The sequence below is a fragment of the Ranitomeya imitator genome, chromosome 3 (assembly GCF_032444005.1).
Source record: "Ranitomeya imitator isolate aRanImi1 chromosome 3, aRanImi1.pri, whole genome shotgun sequence".
NCBI lineage: Eukaryota > Metazoa > Chordata > Amphibia > Anura > Dendrobatidae > Ranitomeya > Ranitomeya imitator.
In genome coordinates, this window is record NC_091284.1 from 421,683,937 (window position 1) to 421,704,156 (window position 20,220).

Below are 20,220 nucleotides of genomic sequence, written 5' to 3' on the forward strand. Positions count from 1 at the left end.
GTTGTAACTTTTCAAAGAGTCAAATGTCTGAAAACTAGTGTGAACACTTTGATAAATCATCCCCTACCTGTTTTTGGCATTTAAATAGTGGTCACTAATGTTTTATACATTGGATTACCTTCAACAAATATTCAGTGGGCTAATAATTGTTTAGACAAATAGAAAACAAGTTCAAGCAGGGTAATAAAAAAATCTAAAGTTTTCAAGATGAGTATTTCATGTGATTTAGATGATGCAGATTTTCTGCAGCATTTGTGTCCCCATTTGCTAAATTCGGTTAATTGCATTTTTTCTTTGCGGTTTTTAGTGCGTTTTTTACATGTGTTATCACGTTTTACCAGCTGTGGTTCTTGTCTGTTTTTTTATATGTGCTATTTTAATTAAAACCACTTTGTTCTGGAAATTTCGTGTTAGTTAGCTTTGATGAAAATGTATTGATAAAGCAATGTGTGGAGTGCATGCATTTTTAGTGTGCTTCCGCTAAGGAAATGCACAAAAAATGCCTATAATGTCTTTACTTGCAGATTTTGCTCATCTCATTCAAGTCTAATCCTCAAATAAAATGCATATTGTCAGCAAGAAAAAACTACATTTTGTGGATTTCAAAAATGCAGGTCAGTGTACCTAGAGTGAAAGAAAGCACATGGGGCATGAGATTTCAATAAATCCCCTTCACTTGGCTGAAACTGTTAGATGCGGTGTTTTTTGTGTAGCGAAAATACACAGCATCAAAAACTCATGAAATACTTATCGTGGGAGCTCAACCTTAAGTTAAATGTGTAGTGACTTGGTTTGCCCATAATTAAAGAAAAAAATGTAATTAAGTAATAACCTATAAGAAGACCTCGCGCCAGAGTGCAGAAGGATTGTCTGCTGGGTAAGCACATGAAAATACTGTAGTAGACAGTTTTGCATATTACTACGAAATCATACTTCATAGTGATAGGTTGTATTGACCCATTGTTGAATTTGGAGGTATGAGGATGGGTAGAGGTTAACCCAACAGAAAATTGCACCAAGAATATTTGGTAATGTTATCATTTATTAGTATGTGTTACAGAAAACTATTACAAAGTCCATAAGTCATCCATATACCGCCAATACCACTGAAAACGACCAATTAGGGAACACTATGTTGCCCGTTGATATATATACTGTATATATTTTGCTCTTAACTTTTTTTGCCTTTGTATAAGATATTGCTAGCACAAACAAGTTCTCCTTTCTTTGTGACTTTTCATGCTGCATAACAAGACCAGGTTGTGTAGTTTGTCTGTATTCCACCAAATGGAGGGTAATTTACATCCCACAACAGGATAGAATAACATTCACATTTTACCTGCTCTGGATCCTGGCTCTGCGGGCTGTTTAGTGAGTTGCTTAGCCCTGCTACTCCCATTGCTGGAGATCCTGCTGCAGCCTCTACATGTCCAGCTGTTTGGGCTGTTGTAAAGCCGTCTTCACCCTCAGGCAAGCTTTTCTCCTGGAGCATTTCCTTTTTAAACAGAGAAAATTTGTGTTATTCAATACCTTACACACTGCAAGATGAAAGCAGAGGTGTAAAAAAAGGTTAAAACTGAGCACATTCCCAAAAGATTCATACCCTTAAATGGAAAAGGCCAATATGAACTTGAACAAAACAGTTATAGTCAACTAAAAAGAGTCAGTGGGCTACAGGCACTGCCTTCAACACTCTCAAGAGCCATATAAGTAATTTTATGAGTGAAGCAAAACCAAACCGCTATTAAGACAGCGTAATAAAAGATTAGATAGGCAAATACCTAAGCTGATCAATACAATGATTAGCAGTTTTTATCAAATCTCTTAAATTAAGTATTTAGAATTGAGAGTCCTCAGTGGTTGATACCTTGTAATGGCTAACTGATTAAATTAAGTATACATTTAATATTTTGAGAAAGTTTTGGGATCAACATTTAAAAACGATCATTGAAGCATATATTGATATACCCATAGGTTCATTATTTTCATAAAATAGTATTCTCACGCAATGGATACATAAGAAAGATAGAACCTTTCCCTAGGTTCATGTCAAAAAGTTATTTCATCAATTCAAGACCATTATGCAAAGGTTCATATCCATACACTTCCTAGTCTTCCACCAGAGCACTACTCCTCTAAAAGTAGAGGACAAAAAAAAAATAGGGATCATAACAAGGTATTTTTTACCTCAGTGAACTATTACCTTGGAGGACTGGGGACCCGCACTGCAATGTAAGGGCTGGAGCTTAGGAAATGTTAACATTGCATCATAAGCAGCTGCTTTATGATATAACTCGATAACATTTTATCTATGGAAATTGACACGCTATGTGCCCTTAAAAGTAAAACATAGAATAAATACATTAATGCCTATAATTGACTTTGACAATGATTATATCTCACAAGTATATGGAATATAACCTTTGTGTCCCTAAACTTAGCGTATTCTAGTGCCCTAGATTATTGAAATTACAGGAAAATAAAGTGACAGATATAAGTTGCCATATTATTTTTTTAATACACATTAAATGTTTTATCTTCAATAATCTACTGGTAAATAACAATGAAATGTGAATGCATTGGGGTATTACAGACAACCGGTAGTGTTCATGCCATTCAGTGACTTATACCAAGTTGCTATAGATAAATGCAATGAGAATTTACTCTAATGGAAAAATAATCTTTCACTCATTCAGATGTGACATTGGAAAAAATATGCAAAATCATATTACCCCCCTTCCCCCCCCACCCTGTGGAGCACTGGAGGAAGAATATGACATTCATTCAGAGCATCAACACCTACTATCAAGTAAGGGCATTAATGACAGTTGAGGATGGCAAGATGAAAAAGCTTTATATAGTGATAGAAGAAAAAGATAGATGAAAAAAAGTTTACATAATGATAACAGTGTCAGGAGTAAATGACTGAAGCACTCCTCATCCCTGGTTCATTCTTCCCCTCCCCTGTCATCAGCAGCTCTCTTGGGGAAGAGAAGTGTGGAGGAAGAACCACAAGTGCGGATACTGCCCAGAGATACAGGAAAGACTGCAGCTGAGAGAAGGAAATATTCACTCTGAAGAATCTGGTTCTGACTTCTATCTTATACAGTCATTCATGAATGTATAAATTAGTTCAGTAGATTTACACTTTTTTTCCGTTTGAAAATAGAAAAAGTCTGTTACCTAATAACAGATGATTGTAATAAAGAGGAGTGCAACAATAACATATGCACACATTAAAAAAACAAAAAAAAAACAGCCAAAACTTATAGCGTGCGCTTACAATTCATTAAGTGTTCAGGTAAAAGGTAAATTAAAATTATTTCCTTAAAGTGTTCAACGTCCTTAAATCATTATTATATATATTGTAGTGTATTCATATTTATAGTATATCAGTAGTCAGAATTACAAAAATAAGTTTTTCCAGTACCCTAATTCATCATACATACCAATTGCATAGTTAATTAAGACAATGTGTCTTCCTCTGGTGGGATAAGGGTAAATTGTTTATTCTGTCAACTACTATACATTGCATTATTAATACAGTCAATTTTAATAATAGAGGGTGAATTAGATTTCATCTGGATAGAAATTTATTTTTTATAAATTAAGGGTTAAAACTGATCTCTTCATATTGTAGATCACAGCAGCAAACAAGTTCATGTCAATGGCAGATGCACTTTAACTTCTTGAAGTTAAGAGCCTTATTAAAAGTTAGATTTACACAAGTAAATGAGATGAATCTTTAATCTTTATTTTATTTACATATTTTGGAGAAGTACTCGAGCCAATGGCCTGTAGTGTTAGAAAACAGGGATTGTGTGTCCTGCCAGTCTAACATGCAAGGGGTATTACCATGCTCAACATGTGGAGTATTTCTTCTTTTATGAGACAGCTCCAGATTTTTTCCCTAGAACATTTTCCTAGCTGGATTTTAGTCAAGACGGCCATAATTTAATTCTCTTGTAATGAAAGAAAACTGGTTAGGGGTCTTTTTTTTCAAAGCATTTTACACTTTGTCTGGCACTTCAATGTATAAAGAATGTATGCTTTGAAACTAATTGAAAAATGTTTTAGTGAATAATTGTTACAGCAAATTAGAAAAATATAATGAAAAAGTATGTATGAATTACATGATGTGCTGTGATGATAACAGTGATGGTGCTGATGATCATGCTAGCAAAAATATTTTAGGGTGCCACAACTTGTGACCATGTTGCATTATTTGGGTGCATCTGTACTGCAAAGACGACTTTACGCTTATTGTTAACATTATTCACCATTTTCCTCAACAGTTTATCAAATATTCATTCAACTACAGTTTAGGATGACGTTCAATATAAATATATAACAGTTTCTCAATTCTGAACCCAATAGTTTTGACTACAAAATAGCGCTATGCAAAATTACAGTTAGAATATATACAATTGTGAATTTCTTCAAAAACTCATGCTGTTTAAAAATAGTTTTTTATATAAAGTGTAGGTTTATGCATGTGTGTATGTATATATATATATATATATATGTGTGTGTATATGTATATGTGCCTGCGTGTATGCATAGTATGTATATGTGTCTGTGTGTATGTATAGTATGTATATGTGTCTGTGTGTATGTATAGTATGTATATGTTTATGTGTGTATGTATATGTGCCTGCGTGTATGCAAAGTATGTACTGTATGTGTCTGTGTGTATGTATAGTACGTAAATGTTTATGTGTGTACATATTTGTGTATGTATATGTGCCTGTGTGTATGCATAGTATGTATATGTGTCTATGTGTATGTATAGTATAGTATGTATATGTTTATGTGTGTATGTATATGTGTGTTTTGTATTTCTTGATACATGCATTTTTTTATTTTACTCAGCCTTTATGGAAGGTCAAACTTTTTTTATTTATTTATCATGTGATCATAACAATATGTGCTTGTGTATAGTGTGCATATTGATATAAAGAGGAGTGTGTATATAAATTCCTACTTGTCCTGTTTTTTACTTTACCATAGTGCCTTTGTGTTAATAATGTGCAGCATATATCATATATATATATATATATATATATATATATATATATATATATATATATATATATATATATATTTGTGTGTGTATTAGCCAGAAGATATAAATAATAGAATACTAATAAGACTATATACATGCAGGTGTAAGGCAAAAAGCATCTCTACTAAGATTGGACAGAGACTGGGGAACACAATAAAGAGCCATCATTGCTGCAGCATAGTTCAATCTGATGTTCATCAGCCTTGACTTTTGCTATGGTTTATGTTTTCCATCTTAGAATTGTCTTTAAAGCTCTACTTAGGGGAGGAAATAATAGAAAAAGTTCCATTTAGATTTCTAACATGTGGCTTTATAGATACCTTAGCACGGAAATATTCTTAATTTAGGCCTGGCAGCTGCATAGTTCAGTCAGGCTAGCAGATTCTTCACATAATCCATATAATTGGAGCAACATGGGATTTGTACCTCAGTGTAATGGTTTCCTGGGTGAACTGTCTGTTTCAGCAGGAAAAAGTCTATTTCACGTTGCAGTAACAGCCATTTAATGATAGAGGAAACCGCATCCCGCCACCATTTTAATGCACACAGAAGCTTACTAAGAGACCCCTTCTCTTAAATAGTTTTCAAATTTCAAGAGGAAATTGGATGTTTTATGAAACCCTAAAATATTTCGATAGTCCTGTTTTCATTTTAACCTTTATTCAATGTTGATTCTCTTAGCAATTCGTTATTCTTTCTAACCCTAAATGAAAAATATTATTTTTTAACATAACCTAAATTGCAAAATCAAACTTACCAATTATTTAGAATACTTTTAGGTTCAAAATTTACTTTGTGTAATAGTGATAGTATTAAATTATGTTTGTCTTTTTTTGGCAGCTGGAATTTTTTTTTTTTTTTTTTTTAGATTTTTTATTTTCTATTTCACATCTGAACAACTTCTGTAAATTATATATTTAATTTTAGGTTCATATTTGCAGTTTATGTGATTTAACTTTCACATCAGCACATTCTACTTTTCCATAGAATAATAGAAGAAAATGTATACAGGATTGTAGGTCTTTTTGCAGTGATTTAGTTTTTTTCATAAAATCAATGTAATTTAGTGATCATTTAAGTTAATTATTCAATTTATTATAAAATGGCACAATATAATGGTAAAAATATATTTTCATTCACACCATAATGCAGTTTAGTGGAAACTCAAAATTGTATTTTTACAAATCGGAGGTGGAGCTTGTGGTGCTTGCAAAATTTATCTGCAATGCAATAAAAACCAGTAATGGAGCTGGTTACTAAATGTTCAGCTATGCACAACAAGTATTTTATCTTACCCTGTTCTTATACAGTCCAAGAATGTATGTTGCATATGAAAATAAGCTGAATAATAGTTGACTTCAACAGTAAATCGCAAATAGTTTTTTCATGGTACCTTTTGTAGAGCACAGGTCTGTCAATCAAAATGACTGACCCACCTTCACAGTCACTTGCTGAAGCAGCAATTTCAACACGGCATGTTATGGGCCCACAAGGACTGAAGGATATGGCCCTCTAATGGCAGCCAAGAAACTTTGAGAAAACAAGTTTGAATTTTATTTGAGAGAGGTTATTCACAATTGCTGGTATTTACTATTACACCACATAAAATTGTAGCTTAATGCCCTGAACAATATTACCATTGAGTCATTATTATTCCATTTAAGATCATGAGTAGCTAACCTTTATGCCTACTTGTACACCCTAAAGTTAACATTCATAAATGGTAATACGTCAATATTGCAGCTTTACCGAAAAAAATAATTTTAAAGACTGTACTCCTCTTCTAATTTCAAGAGAGCTAGTGAAACGGATGAATCTTTTTAAAGATTCTTTCTTTTATCTCATTAAACTAAACCTTTAAAGTATAACATGTAATTGGTGGCAAGCGGCAAAATAAAAGTTTTAATTGTATGCATTTTATTGATACCATTGATCAATTGCACTTAGCTAAACTATTGAGGATATCCATATTTAAAGAAACATCAAATTCTTAATAATTTAGCATTCTGTGGAGCTTTTGCTTAGTTAAGTATCCATGTGGTAAAGAAAGGTGTCATAATTATAGATGTTAGGGTTATTGCTGGGGGTGATGTCTATGTTTTATTTTTGGTTCTAGTGTAGAAATTAGAATAATTCTTCAACCAAAGATAAACTAATATATCACTAAGGATAATATTACAGTGGCTGGCCTGATGGCCTTTTGCCATAGAATATTTTGATAAACTCTCGGACTGGTGTTTGTTTTCTTGCAAATGTGCGTTTGGGATAGTCGCATACAGGCAAAAACATTTATCAAAATTCCCTATCTGCAATATTTTATTTATCAGATATTTTTATGGTGGCAGAATTTCCACAGTGCAACTCGAATAATTTTTATGTATATAAAAGTAATACAAAAGCATAGAATAAGAATCATAACATTGTTTTTAGCATTTGCCTTTCTAAACTATTGAAGTTCCACTGGCTAAGTACTTAGACATTGAAAAATAGAGTGTAATATGTGAAAGCTGTTAGTACAGATGTCTTATACAGTAAGTAATAGAGCACCATTAAATTAATGCCTTGTGTAAGTGAGATGAATGAGGTTCCACCTGGAGAAAAACACAATTGTTTAAATATTAGGTTAAACTGAAGACTGATCTTTTCTAATTGTATATTAAAGCACCAATCAAGTTCACGATATCGGTTTTAACATTTTAATAAATAGTAACATTTAGACAGCAAGAATAAGTGTTTTGCCTAGTGTATATGTGTAACTTTATGTTCTGACAAGCAGGAGGTTCCAGTTTATATAATTCATTGAGCATTTTTTTCACCAGTAAAGTAGTTTAATATTTCTTTTACGTATGCATATTTTTTTTGTATCTGTATGTGTGTGCGTTTTTTTTTACATTTTTTTCTTATATATTGATAAGCATGTGTCTTCTGAATTTTTTTATTATTTTCTACTAAATCAAATTCACGATATAAATTAATTTATTCATTTAGCGGTTTGTGTGAATTCAATAATATTTATATTTTTGCTGCATGTCAATAAATGATTCTGAAATTTGACTAGTCTTGAATATTTGCTATGTATGTCACGTATGCGTGGTATAAATTAGAAAACAAATTGTCTTCTTTAGGGAGATCAGTGTTAGTAAAGATCAATTAGCCACAAGAACCTTGAATGGTGTATATATATATATATATATATATATATATATATATATATATGTATATATATATATATAGTACAACTAAGAAAAATGAATTCTAGAGTGTGATAAAAATATGGATATAGCTATAGGTTATTGTAGATTGTGAGCCTTCGCGGGCAGGGTCCTCTCTCCTCCTGTACCAGTTATGACTTGTATTGTTTAAGATTATTGTACTTGTTTTTATTATGTATACCCCTCCTCACATGTAAAGCGCCATGGAATAAATAGCGCTATAACAATAAATAATAATGATAATATGTCATGCTATTTTTTTTCATGTTTATATATAAAATGTGACTAAATTATCTGTGCTGTCACATTTGATAGATCCACTTCCAATTAGAAATTCTGTCAATAGTATTTCTAATTGGAACTCTGCTCTGTCAAATGTGATAGTGATAGCTCAGATAATGTACAGTATATGTGTGTGTATGTATATATATGTAGATATACACATATATATATATATGAACATACATATATGTATAGAACATAATCATATTACTATATATAATTATCTAACAATTATATTTAATCATATATATGATATATACAGATATGCATGTATTTAACCATGTATATGTATATATAAAGATATATATTTGCATATCACATTTATCACAGTATACTAACAATATACTATGTCTAAATTACAGCTAGCAGCATACATTTTTCTCCGTGAAAAAAATCTGACCAGGAACGTGAAATCACATATCGGTGTAAGTGTGCAAAGACTAGGATTAAAGGAGACTCCTCTTAAACTTGGACAGAGACTGGAGAAAAAAAACAATAAAGATAAGGTATGACAGCAGCGCTGTAGGACCTGGTGCTCATCAACCTAGACTTTTACTGGAGAAAGGCAGTTTTCATTCTTAACCAGGCAGGAATGAGAGATGTGTGTGTCATGCATAGTGCAGCCAACAGCCAGCAAAAGTCATTGCTAGAGAGAATCAATGTCATGCGGTTTTACAGGTGACTTGTATCACCTCCTTTGAGGTAAGCATTTTCTCTTATTGCTTGATAACAAAACATATTTTATCTAGAAGAAATAGAAACTCCCATCTGACAGTCACAATTTTGTATAAAACAAGGTATTTTTTTCCTATTTTACAGAATTGCCATTAATGGAGAACATTGATTCAAAGATATCATGAATTGCGTGCCATTGTTCACAATATTGTGGTAAAGCAGTGATGCCGCCAAACCTACTAAATCTACTGTGACATATTTTTATTATTCTCTTTTTCAACATGTTGTTTATCAAATGTCTACTTTAATAATTTTATAAACTTTTTTCGTGCTGATGAATATTTTTAATTATTAAAATATCTATTGATTTATACAAATAAACAGCTATATAGAAAATGTGGTTAAATTAAAGATGGAATTGTCATGATAGTTACCCATTGTCTTATTTTTTGGGTTGTGGTAAACTTTTCTACTGTAAAATATAGTGTAATAAAAAATTTGATATTTTGATTTCGTATTATAGATAAGCTAGTTTAAGTTAGTTATACTTTACTAAAAAACTACACTGAAAAATAAGATATTGAAAAAAAAAACATACGCATAAGTCACAAGGATATTAAGTTAATAAGATGTAGAGAGAATATTTAAATTTGGAGTTAAATTAATACTTGGTATTAAAACAAATCTGTAAATGAGTGATTACATACTATAATTAGTGAGGAAAATTGATAATAACGTATTTGCTCTGCAGGGCAGAAAAAATATTTATTTACTACACTGTATTAGTTGTAATATTTTTCTGCATCTTTTTTATATTTGTTTTTCTTAACATTCACGCGCAGTTTTATGGAAGCAAATATAGATAGACAGAAAGATAGATAGATAGATAGATAGATAGATAGATAGATAGATAGATAAATAGATAGATGGATAGAGGTTTAATAAAAGGTGCCCAACACTTTGTAAGGAAAGCTACTTGGAAAATTGTAAAAATACTTTAAAAAAATGCAGACGAAAGGTCAAGGTTACGGCCAGTATTACAATATCAAATATTCTAATTGCTGAATCAACAAATAAATCAACACACTAGAAATATGCTAGATAAAGCAATATTAACAATCAGTTTTATGATATCTATCATCTTTCTTAGTTATCAGTAGCGTAAACTGAAATCACAGGTTGTAAGTGATTATAGTGTACCAGACACGTAGGATTCTTATTCTACGGCATTTGTTCAGACCATAACGTGGTGGCAAACATAGAATATTTTCCAGGTTGTCCTTTGTCTAGAGTATATTTCTGTAATATATAACACTTGTAGGCCCATGTTGAATGCAAAATCTGCTAGTAGTTCTGCAGCGACCACTTCTAGGAAAACCAGGCCCAACCAGCATTCATAGGACAAAGATTTTGTAGTGAAAGGATGTGGCAGTCTAAGGAGGAGGAGAAGGGGGCTGGGGATTGCAATACAAAATTTGCAGTCTGTTGTACCTGCAGAAGGTACCATAAGGATCACTTAAGGCAGTGTTTACTCTGCTACGATGGGCCTCTGAAACCGTTATCATACCAGTGACTCTTAAAGACTTTAAAGTTAAGATTGTTTGTCAGATAATTTCAATTCTAATGGTGCTTAATGATGCATGGAAGATTACAGAGCGTGCTTTATTTGATTTTCCTGACCACTCTTCACAACAGACAAGGTATAGTGTATTACACACAAACATCCCACAATGCCAGTGATGAACGACATGCAGCCGTATATACTCCTCTTATCTTCCTAACATATATGCAGGATTTACAAGCAAAATCAAAAGACACAAAAGTAAAGGAGATGTTGAACACTTACACTGGTTTTACAATGTCCAAAGTCTGACACTTCACTTATATGTAACTTGCATCCAGATAAAGAGAAGGAACATGCCCTGAGACAAGTAGCTGAAAGCACAATGTCTTGAATCCTGTCTTCGTGCAGGGAAGAAGCTGGGCCAGACGCAGGTTGGTTCTGAATAGGACCGAAGATAATACGGAAGCTGGAAGCTGAGAGATGAGGGTTTTGACAGGAGGTTTAGAAACAGCTGGTGGTACCGGTGAAAGGGTTCCTGTCCAGTGCAAGCATCCTGATCACTGATCACACACAGCAGAGAGGAGACATTCCCAGATCCCACAGAAACTTTTCCTTGATCTTCTCTAAAAAATGTTTCTCAGAGATAGAATTTTTGGCCTTCTTTCTCCCTCCCCTTTGAGTCTCCCCCTCCTGCTGACGTTGCTGCTGTCAATCAGTCCCAGTAGAACTCTGTTCCAGCAATATCATGCACACAAAACTTAACTATTTTAGTCCTTCATATATTACTATGCTACTGCTTTATGAAAGGAGCTCATAATCTAATTCCATTGACCATTTCAATTCATAACTTACACCTATCCTTCTAAACTCCCTCGTGCTGGGGAAGGAAAACAGGACTTGCACTTACGTGAATAGTGTGATGCAGAATTATGAGTAATTTACAGACTCCTTTCTATTATGTGCAAATAAAAAGAATACTTGGTTAATTATTTAATGTAAAAATGTAATTTATTCCATGTTAAGAAAAACTGTACTACAATACAGCAGGTTTATGCTTTTTTTTTTACCAGAAAAGTATTTTATTAGAATAGAAAATAATACCAAAAAATGAAACCTTTAAACTACAATTGCTTATCACATCTTTCAATGAATGAGTACTACATACTAAATCATTCTACAATCCATATAGATACTGTATTCGTATATATATATATACACACTTTCGTATATATATACACTTTTTTTTATTTTTATTCTCAGAAGTCATAGCAATAGTGCGATAGTATAATTTTAGTATTTACTACCTATAGAAATCAATTAAAAATAAGTAAAAGCATTATAGTAGTGATTGAAAAAGAAATAAAATAATAGCTTATAGGAAGGCCTCAGCTTCGGCATAGTTTCTCTTTCATCCGGCGGGCAAACAAAGATGAATTGTCTACATGTGAAATTTGGTTTTGCCAGTCGCTATGCACATCTCTATGTCTCCTTCTTACATATTTTAATATTATTAGCATATTATATAAGACTATTCTATGTAAGCAACTTACATATGTAGGCTATATATTCTAGCCAAATCCTGGTTGTTACAAGTAAGGCTATAAATTACGAGACGGTGATTTTACATAAATTATTATCAACAAAACATATAGCAAATAACGAACCCATGATAACTGACAAGATTTTTTGTTATTTATACAAAATTGTTATCAGTAATTGAGATTAAATAGAAATGTTGCGTGTGAAGTTATATGATTATGGCGAATGAATATTCAGCATCCAATAAACAACTTTGAGCGGGATGAAGACTGATGATGAATTTTTAATTTAAGGTCAAGAAGGTTGCTGCCCAGAGATGGAAATATGTTTTTTTTTTCTTTTTTTGGTGAAATATGAACAATGGCAATGCTTCAGCAAACAGTTTGCTATATATCATTACACAAAGCAAACTATTCATTTAGTGCCAGCCGCTATTAAAGAGCCAAACATCGAGGCAGTAATAAATAAATATTATGGAAAGGCTGTACAATGTCAAACTAATGCATTTTACTTCACTTCTAAGGCCATGCTTAACGGTATAGTGTGGGACCTGTATTCTGCAGAAATTGTCACAAACACACAGCAGCGTTCGGCAACGTTAGGACCACATAGATATGTACTGCTGGTGGATTTTTTTTTCTCATTTCCCTCCATTCCTTACAATGGACTGTCATTGGAATAAATTATCTGCATCTAAGCCAATGTCTGTGAAATATCTGAGATAGATCTGGTCTTTTTACAAACTGCTCCTATTACTACTTATTTGCTCACATACTGTTATGCTGTCATGTCAGAATTACCCAGAAATGTATGGGGTTTTACTATCTGCATTTAGAAATACAAAAAAATATGAACAGATAAATAAATTATCCACATACATAAAAATAACGCTGTTATTGCATGGTTTGTCCACAGGAATCTGTATAAATAAGTAGATGGAAAGATAATAGAAATTGATAGATAATAGATAATACAGGTAGATAAAGATAGCTAGATGTAAGTAGATAATCGACAGATAAATGAAAGATGTAGAAATAGGTACCATAGAATGGGATAGATAGATAGATAGATAGAAGATATATATATATATATATATATATATATATATATATATATATATATAGATAGATAGATACTGTAAGTAGATAGGTATTAGATAGATAAATGATAGTTAGATACTATATGTAAATGAATAGATTACAGAAATAGATAAATAGTTTATAGAGGTAAATAGGTAGATAATAAATAGATTGATAATACAGCTGTAGATGCTATAAGTAGATAAATAGATTATAGGAATCGATTGCTTATATATAGGTACTATAATCAAATGGGTATATTATGCAGATGGATAGAGATGTTGATAAAGGCGATAGATATATGGATAGATAGATAGATTGATGGATGTATGTATGGATGGATAGATAGATAGATAGATACATATGGGATGGATAGATAGATAAATAATAGATATAAAGATAGATAGATAGATAGATAGATAGATAGATAGATAGATAGATAGATAGAATGATAGATATGTGATAGATAGATAAAATGATAGATATGGGATAGATAGATAGATAGATAAAATGATAGATATTGGATAGATAGATAGATAGATAGATAGATAGATAGATAGATAGATAGATAGATAGATAGATAGATATGGGGTAAATAGATAGATAATAGATATTAGATAGACATAAATATACTAGACAGTTAGTAGTGATATAAAACATTAATGCAACATAATTATATATGGATTTCCATATAAGAAAAAATAGAGAAGTAAATTACAGTTCCAATTATTTTATTGTATTTAAAGTGCCATATTGATTAAGTGAAGTATGATTTATCCCAGTCAGTATAGTCAGTGAAATAGACTGGTTTAAAAATCCTGGCTGAACATTCAATCTATTATACCAACTTCATAAAAGTATACCAATGTGATCATGTATAGATGTATTGCATTACTTTTTGATTATTTACACCTAGTGTAATATGTTATTAACGGTGTAATTTATGGTAACCAATTTCATAACTTCGGAGTTTTAGCAGAATAATGTTCTATAGGGAAATTCTATTAATAATCTTAAACAACAATATACATTATATTTTGCTAAAATAAGCCCACATTCCTTCACTCTCTCTATCATTGGTAAAAAATGTATTCAGAGATATACTCTTACCAGTTCGGTGAATGCTGATCCTCTCAATCAGATGCACAAAGACCTTTATTTTTCCACAACCTCAAATTTACAAAGGCAGCTAATTCTCCAGCATACCGATAGTATAAGAAAGACAATGCTATAAAACTACTGGTTCTTTATGGGGCAAGATTTTATCAGATTTTCTTGAAAGTAAATTTAAACCAAACTCACTCCCACAGTCACGTGGTCTAGAAATTGGGAACAGAAGCAGGATAAAGTATACTGGGGTCAACCTTTTAATGAACCATTTTCCCACTCTCAAAAAAAACGGTCATAGGAAAGATACAAAGATGTTTTGCTAAAAGCATGAAGAAATTGCTGCGGTAAGCGTCACAGATGATTTTCCTAATAGCTGTAGCTTTAGATATAATATATATACATGATACATTTTATAAAGGTAAAACAAGGGTTTTTTTGCATGCAGAAAGCAATGAGCTCCTATGTTGTTGAGCCATGAGGAATTTGATTCAATTAAGTAAATGCCCTTCATTAGTACAGTCATCCATTTACCTTGCAGGAGCCACCCCCTATTGCTTACACTTAGAAATGTAACCATGCTAATTATGCTCATAACTTGAAATTTCTTGTCATATTAGAACTTCAAGATGGTTTCCATAATCATTTTTAATCATTCTAGGAAGTGGACACATTAATAAATACGCTGCTCTTCAAAATCAAATGTCATGTTTATTTCTGGGAAGTGTTGCAGATCTATTAGACAAAGATCAAACATGGACATCCGTGAGAGCGATTGATTTAGTTCAGCTGTGGTTTGTGCCCCTTTTTTTAGTTTCTACTTATGTTGGTTTTTGCCATTGACTGTTCTATCCATATACAACCTGTATTCCCTATTAGGACGCAAATAATACATAGAAGTAGAAATAGTCATGTCGTACAGACCAGGAAAGTAGTATCTCTTCCAGTGCCTGTTTTAGTAACTCGTTTAGACATTCCACAGTGAAATAACGTATTTATGCAGGATTTATCAGTGTCATCATTAATATTATTACTGTGTTTTAAAAATGTGATTTAATTAAACCGGAGTGCAAACAGCCAGTGGAATTCATGAATAATTAAATTATTTTGTAATATTTTGCATATTGGAAACATTACTTTGCAGCATATGAACACATGTACTTATACATAACAATCATAGGTAGAAATAGCATTTTAAACACTATTAATTGCATTATGCAGTATTTGATATTAATGGTGTGTAAAAGATGAAGATTTTGTATTTTCATACATCTTTCGTGAGGTTTTCTCAAGATCTTCAAGGTGTGAACTGTCTTCGAGATCTAAGTGGAGGCCCAATGTCTGTGTCAAGTTTACACTTTATATCTCCTTACCATTAACAGTGATCTCTGAAAATGGAACCTTGAACTTTAAAGGAATTACAGCACTGTGTAAGTCAGCAGGAGACACGATAAACTCGCCACGAAAAGGCGACTTGTCTACAGACATATATATATAAGTAACATCCAGCTTAACAGATATATTGTTTGCACTATATAGCTTCGTTACATTTACACTTGCTTGAATGGCTCGCACATATCCACAGAGGTTGTCCTCACATGATTATATAAGCTGAATTGTGGCATTTTATCCCTGTTTATGTTTAAACAATCATTACATTTCTTAACACCTAAATATATGAATAGCAATGATGCAAATTGTTTGATCAGGGTAGATCTTCTGAATACCAATAATCTCCTTCACTAACAGTCTAACCTTTATTATGCATATGTTCAGATACTGCTAAATACTTTCCACGTGTTTTGTGGTCCACAGTTATTGACGAGGGTCCAAGTAAGTAAAAAAAACAACTCGGTTGTGTTAAACCAATGACTGTACAAGGGAGTGAGAAGTTTTCATTTCAGGACATTCCATCTGCACACCTAGTAATCTGTGTGATGTGAAGATAATGGTCATCATGAAACCTCAGTGTCTACACCCTTAAATAAGAACTACTAAAGGATTGGCAATTTATGACCAAGGGATTTACCTTATCTGATGTGTAGGTCAGGTTAAAAGACATGCTTTTAGTGTAAATTCAAGAATTTTGGACTCAATTTTGAAAGAAGAATAAAGACTGTAATTTATAGATTATGCAAAGGTTTTGAAAGAGAATTGGCTTCATTATGTGACCCAATGTGGTTTTAATTTTGTGAAAAACATTTGAGCTTCTAAGACTTATAGATAGATAGACAGACAGACAGACAGATAGATAGATAGATAGATAGATAGATAGTTAAGCAGTTAAGCATGTCTGCGTGGTTTTGAGCTCTCTGTCTTTCTAGCGCTACAATAGGTGATCTAAATTTTACATGAGCTTTGCACATTAAACAAATAGCCCTATTTGCCCATTTTTACTCAAAGAGTCACCCAATAGCAGTGGGTTTTAGTGGCAGAGAAAAGCAAGCAAAAGCATTGATACATGGTAGGGCATCACTAGAAGATGAAGAAAACCCCTTGGCTAAGTAATAGATGTTAGTGACTCACAGTTCATGCACATAACAATTTCCTTTGCAGTGAGGCTTTTAATAATTGCAATCTGATCCAAACTAATGAAATTAGGCAGTAATTTACCTATAGAAAAAAATTTGAGCCATCAATTAATTAGTTGTTTTAAAAAAGCATACTGGTAATGTCATACATTTTTATAACAGATGTAACATAATAATGCATTTTTTACGCTTAGATATATAGTTATATGTTATCATCATCATTAATAGTATAGCAGTTTTACATACAGACTAGCTTGGCCAATAATTAAGTATAAATAGAGTGAAGTTCTTTATCTCTTCTTGGTTTACAGGCTTCAATTTATTGTATCACTCTGGGGTATTAATTAATGTAATATAGTTGAAGTGTACAGTTCAAATCCCAATAGCTAAACATGACGCTTTCCTAAAGATGATGCTTTCTCTTAATAACCTGTGTCTAAAGGAAGTAGAAACCATGTTCTTGCATCATTTTCTATTTCCTCCTACTCAATGACTTTTAATTGAAGTGTGCCTACGAGGTTCTAAATGATTTAACTCGCCCTTAGTAATTAACCAGTAAAGGATGCAATATAACCAGGAGAAATGAATAGAAGGAAGTGAAAAGAAAAGTATGGTGTATTTTAAATCCCCCCTATATTTTAAAAACCATATGATACTTTTCCCTTTCTGAGCAAGGCACGTGTGATCTAAAGAGGGGGCTATAGAAATCTTTGAAAATATATTTTTCATATTAAATCATAAAACTCCAAGTTCAGACATAGTTAAAAGATATTTTTAACAATAAAGTGTCCAGATTATGCTACGCTGTAAAAGAATATACAAGTCATAATGGTCAAGTTGTCAAATTTATTGACTAAAACTAATGTTGTCAGGCAATGGAATGAGTATTTTTACTACCTTTTTAACTGTTATTTTTTTTTTTAAAGTAGCTAATAGTATGAATTAATTATTAATTAATCAATTAATTAATGGACATTTGACAGAACCCCTTTATTTCAAATTCATGAAAAATGACATTAGTTTTTATGAATTAATCTTAAATATGGTGGTTAACAAAAATGGAAACATTTGGCACAGCTTTATCCATACTGAGGTTTGTTCATATTTAGGTGCTTTGGAGGATCTTATTCCTAGATCCAGTTGGCCTTAAAATGAAAACTGAAAAAAATGCATTAGACAACAAATTGAAACATACATGTCCAAATTTGCAATTTTTTGTATGAATAAAATACCATTAACAGTTGAAAAGCCATAAAAGTAACATAATTTACCAGTGGTCTAATCACCATTCTATGGTCTAATACTTTACACATACTCATCTCTTATATACATGTATGAACAATATTCATTTTCAAGGTCACTAAGCTTAAGCTTCTGTGATATGGTAGAGCAAAATTGCCATTTTGACATACCCCAAGAAAACTTTTTTCCCATAGCCTAAGAAAACTTTTTTTTTAAGTATTCTAACAAGTTTAAAGCACGAATGATATGTAAACAGACCAAGTGACTGCATACAAAAGCTGTCAATTCTCCCTTCTTTGAACTTTCTATTTTAAATTCCTATATAAGGATTGAGAAATAAACCAAAAATCTTCTTGATCCTAAAGCCAAAAATATTTAACTGCATCAACATGCTCTTTACTACTGGTAAATACTACTGGTTGCACATTATTTGTCATAAAATGGGACAGAATGTTTACAAACATGAAGAAAATGAATTTACAAGAATAATCTTGCTTAAATATTTAGCATATCACACAGGGTCAGTTGTTGATTCATTGTGATCATTTGGAAACTTTTATTTGTTTAACCTTGTCAGGACGTGGAATATCACCTCGGTCAATTTTTAAGGTAGTGTAATGTATATGCGTTGCTCCTTATAGACCATTCATCCTCGTTAACATGCTAAAACCCAAACAATAGAAGCAAAAATGCAAAATAGTAAGCTTAGATTTATAATAAAAATACAAATCAGATAATAACACTCAAAAATTAGAAAACAAAACATTAATGATGTCCATTGTTTAACATTAGTGAAAAAATGCTAATTTGATTTTTTTTTTCCTTTTTCTGGTATTATGATATATTTGTAAATCGTATTTCTTTCTTAAGATTTTTCTTACCTATTTTTGTGAAACTCAAACTGTAAAAACAAAAAATGTATATTTTCTATTCAATTTCAATTTTAAATCGTTTTTTTAAATTCAAAGGAATAATGGAAGCATTATTGGTGATGATATAATTATTGTTAAAAAAAAAGAGTAAATATATTCAAATGTGTCAGTGCTGGAGGATTGTTGAAAAATGTTACGACCTGTGAGAAGTAAAATGTTTGTGAGTATTTTTTTGGAAAATGTAATAAAAAAATGAATCAGTAGATAGCTCGTAGAGGCCTGGAGGAGTAGAGTGAAGACAGTGTTCAATGTATGGAATCTTCCATGGTGTGAGGAGATGATTTGTTTGTTTTTCAAAGGCTGTGAAGAATGACCAAAGTAGATTGTCAGCGCTTTCACGATAGATTGTTCGGCACATTGAAAATGGATTGATCTGTTTTTTCACTTTGGTAATGATTTGCTTAAGAAAGATCAGCAGAGGGAGTGATTCTTATCTACCCCCTTGCTCCACTTTTTCTGACAAAAGGATGAAAGTGTACAAGATATTCTATGAATCTATTACCCTGACTTATGTGATATTGAAGAATATTATTTTATTGTCCCTTATTTGATATTGTATATATTTCTGCTTACTTATGAATATATTGCTATATATCTTGCATATTATAAAAAACAAATATAGTGTGAATTGTGTATAATTGTCATAAATAAAAATCTGCAATGTTTTTTACTTTATAAAAAAATTAAAAAAAAATGAAAAAAAATTCACTGGCTTGCCTCAGTTTTGGGAAAGAATGATTTGTGTGTGGTTAAAAAAATGACATTGGTTGTTACATATATGTCTTGCAGATTTCTACGGATTGAGATGCATGATACTAAGTATGGTTTGAGGTACAGCAAAAGTGTAAGGACAGCCTTAAACCCCTTGTCAGCATCTGGTCGCAAAACAGCAGTTAATATAATATTAGATTTGCAGGATTTATCAGTGGTCTGGAAGTCCAGCATGGATGGATAGCACTGGGCAAATCTAAATCCTTAATACAAAGACCTCA

At 32.0% G+C, this 20,220-nt stretch overlaps 1 protein-coding gene across 2 annotated transcripts in view; it reads right to left on the minus strand.

Moving 5' to 3' along the window:
- The window catches only part of TBX4 (T-box transcription factor 4), a 364,040-nt gene extending 349,413 nt beyond the window's left edge, over positions 1-14,627 (minus strand). Inside the window, exons 1-2 of one of the 2 annotated variants that reach the window (XM_069757214.1) lie at positions 14,527-14,627; positions 1,340-1,495 (exon numbers count right to left, since the gene is read on the minus strand). In XM_069757214.1, the coding sequence (XP_069613315.1) occupies positions 1,340-1,492 (153 nt within the window). In that variant the 5' untranslated portion in view covers positions 1,493-1,495; positions 14,527-14,627. Of the gene's footprint in view, positions 1-1,339; positions 1,496-11,080; positions 11,405-14,526 lie in introns of those variants that run through there. The other variant, XM_069757213.1, reaches the window with a different exon arrangement.
- Between the last annotated feature and the right edge of the window lie 5,593 nt (positions 14,628-20,220).